Here is a 2,040-nt window from a genome sequence, read left to right on the forward strand (position 1 = left end):
TCTTTACATCTATATTTACAATCAAGTATAGTTGTATGAAGTTTGCAGAGAGAGGACGAGGCAGAAACATACTGCGTGATAGGGAGAGGTAGAAGCGTGTGTGATATTTTGTGGAATATGGGCATATGGTGTATTAAATGAGTTTGAATGGTGTTAAGACTCTCTTACAGATCTATTCAGATCTTTTCAGATTCATTAAGAGACTTTTAAAAAAAAAGAAACAAACGAACTTAGTGGGCTGACTCTGAATGATTAGGATTTAGACCTAAAAAACAAACACACTTAATAAGCTGAATTTGAATGATTAAGATTCAAACCTTTATTAAGTTCAAATAAATGAGAACAATCTGTGAAGCAATAATTGTAGAGAATATAGTTCAATTTTTGGACAACACAATCAACAAAATATACACAATATAAAAAGCAGTTGATACTTTCTATCCCAATGTGTCTGGCTGGAAATATTACTTTTTTACTTTTCATGTTTCACCTATTTGAGAGTTAAATTTTGACTAATTATCAAAATTAAATTGAATAGATTAGTTAAATATTTTAAAATTAAAATTTAAATATTTTAACAATTATACAAAAAGTACATACAAAAAAAAATTCTTTTCATATTAATATGATATAGGTAAAAGTGCATGCGATTTGCCTGTGGAATACCAATTATTATTGTACAAACCAAAAATATGAAGAACAAAAGACTTGACATAGTGAAAAATAAATTTAAGAAAAATTCTACAAGAATAATAAAACGAGGTGTAATGAAACATAGCAATCGTAATATTTTATTAGGTCAATAGTAGAAAAGATGATACACCTATCATCCTTCATAAAATTTTGTTAGTTACTCATCAAGATAATCTAAAAGAAAAATCATATTTTTTGTAATTAATAATAAAAAGTTACTACTAATACTTATTCCTTCAACAATTAATCCTTTCCTAGCAAACAGCTGCTTTCCTAGCTAAAACAAACTTCTTCCAAAAATCAGTAACTTCCCTTTGAACTTCAATTTCTGTTTTCTTTCCATTGTTCTTGATCACCAAATTCTCCTCCCCAACCTCCTCCATTTTGGCACTCAACCTAGCCGGAAGTGTGTCGAGCTCGTGCAGGACTTTGACGATGTCAAAGACGAGACGCTCTGCCAGGGTCCGGGAGAAGTCCTCCCTGATCACGACGCGCAACACTGTGACGTGTTGTGCGTCAGCTGGCATAGTGTAGGCCGGGACAATCCACCCGAACCTACGGAGCGTCTCGGAGACCTCGAATTCATTGTGAAGACTATTGTCCTTGAGGGAAAATGCCACCAATGGGACACCTTCATCTTTAGAGACTATGTTGAAACGTCCTGTTTTTTCAAGTCCTTCTCTTAACATAATTGCGTTTTCACGACAATTTTCCATTACATTTCGATATCCCTGCAATTTAATTACAAAAGTATATTGATTATATAAATTAAAAAAATTATATTTATGAATTTACAAAATCTAATTAATTTTACCTCATAGCCCAACCGGATAAGTTGATAATATTGAGCAATGACTTGACTTGAACCTACATTCGCACAAATTTATATTACATTTCTTGGATGACCAAATTATAATAACATACAAAATTTATATCATATATCTAGAAAATGTCCGAGAAAGTTGTTAATCCAAATGTAACAGAAAAAAGTTTTTAAGAAAGAAATAAAGAATTTTGGAACTTTTGATTTATAACCAAGTCATATATTTTTTGTGATTATAAATAATCATCTCACTAAAGGTAAAATAAGAAGAAAGAAGTTATTAAATTATTTCTAAATTTAGGAAGACATTTTTTACTTAAGCAGAAGGTCTACGAAAATAATCTCTACTCTCTACTCTACATTGTGAACATCAACTTCTTCATATTTTACTTGTGAAATTATACTGAATATGTTATTTTTGTGAAAATGTGTGTTTTTTGTTTCTTACTTTGTAAATAAATAAAATATGAGGTAGAGATTGAAGTTTTTACCTTTGGAGAAATTGAGAGTAAAAGTAGGTTGAT

The 2,040-nt window shown here is 30.4% G+C and overlaps 1 protein-coding gene across 1 annotated transcript; it reads right to left on the reverse strand.

The window, feature by feature from the left end:
• Positions 1-765: 765 nt before the first annotated feature.
• On the reverse strand, positions 766-2,034 carry LOC102596221 (glutamate decarboxylase 3-like). Its single transcript, XM_006368022.1, has 3 exons — positions 2,008-2,034; positions 1,508-1,560; positions 766-1,424 (listed from the first exon to the last, which is right to left on the reverse strand). The coding sequence occupies exon 3, from the start codon at positions 1,407-1,409 to the stop codon at positions 948-950; it is 462 nt and encodes a 153-aa protein (XP_006368084.1). The 5' UTR covers positions 1,410-1,424; positions 1,508-1,560; positions 2,008-2,034; the 3' UTR covers positions 766-947.
• Between the last annotated feature and the right edge of the window lie 6 nt (positions 2,035-2,040).

Source organism: Solanum tuberosum, unplaced genomic scaffold (assembly GCF_000226075.1).
Source record: "Solanum tuberosum cultivar DM 1-3 516 R44 unplaced genomic scaffold, SolTub_3.0 contig00495, whole genome shotgun sequence".
NCBI classification, from domain to species: domain Eukaryota; kingdom Viridiplantae; phylum Streptophyta; class Magnoliopsida; order Solanales; family Solanaceae; genus Solanum; species Solanum tuberosum.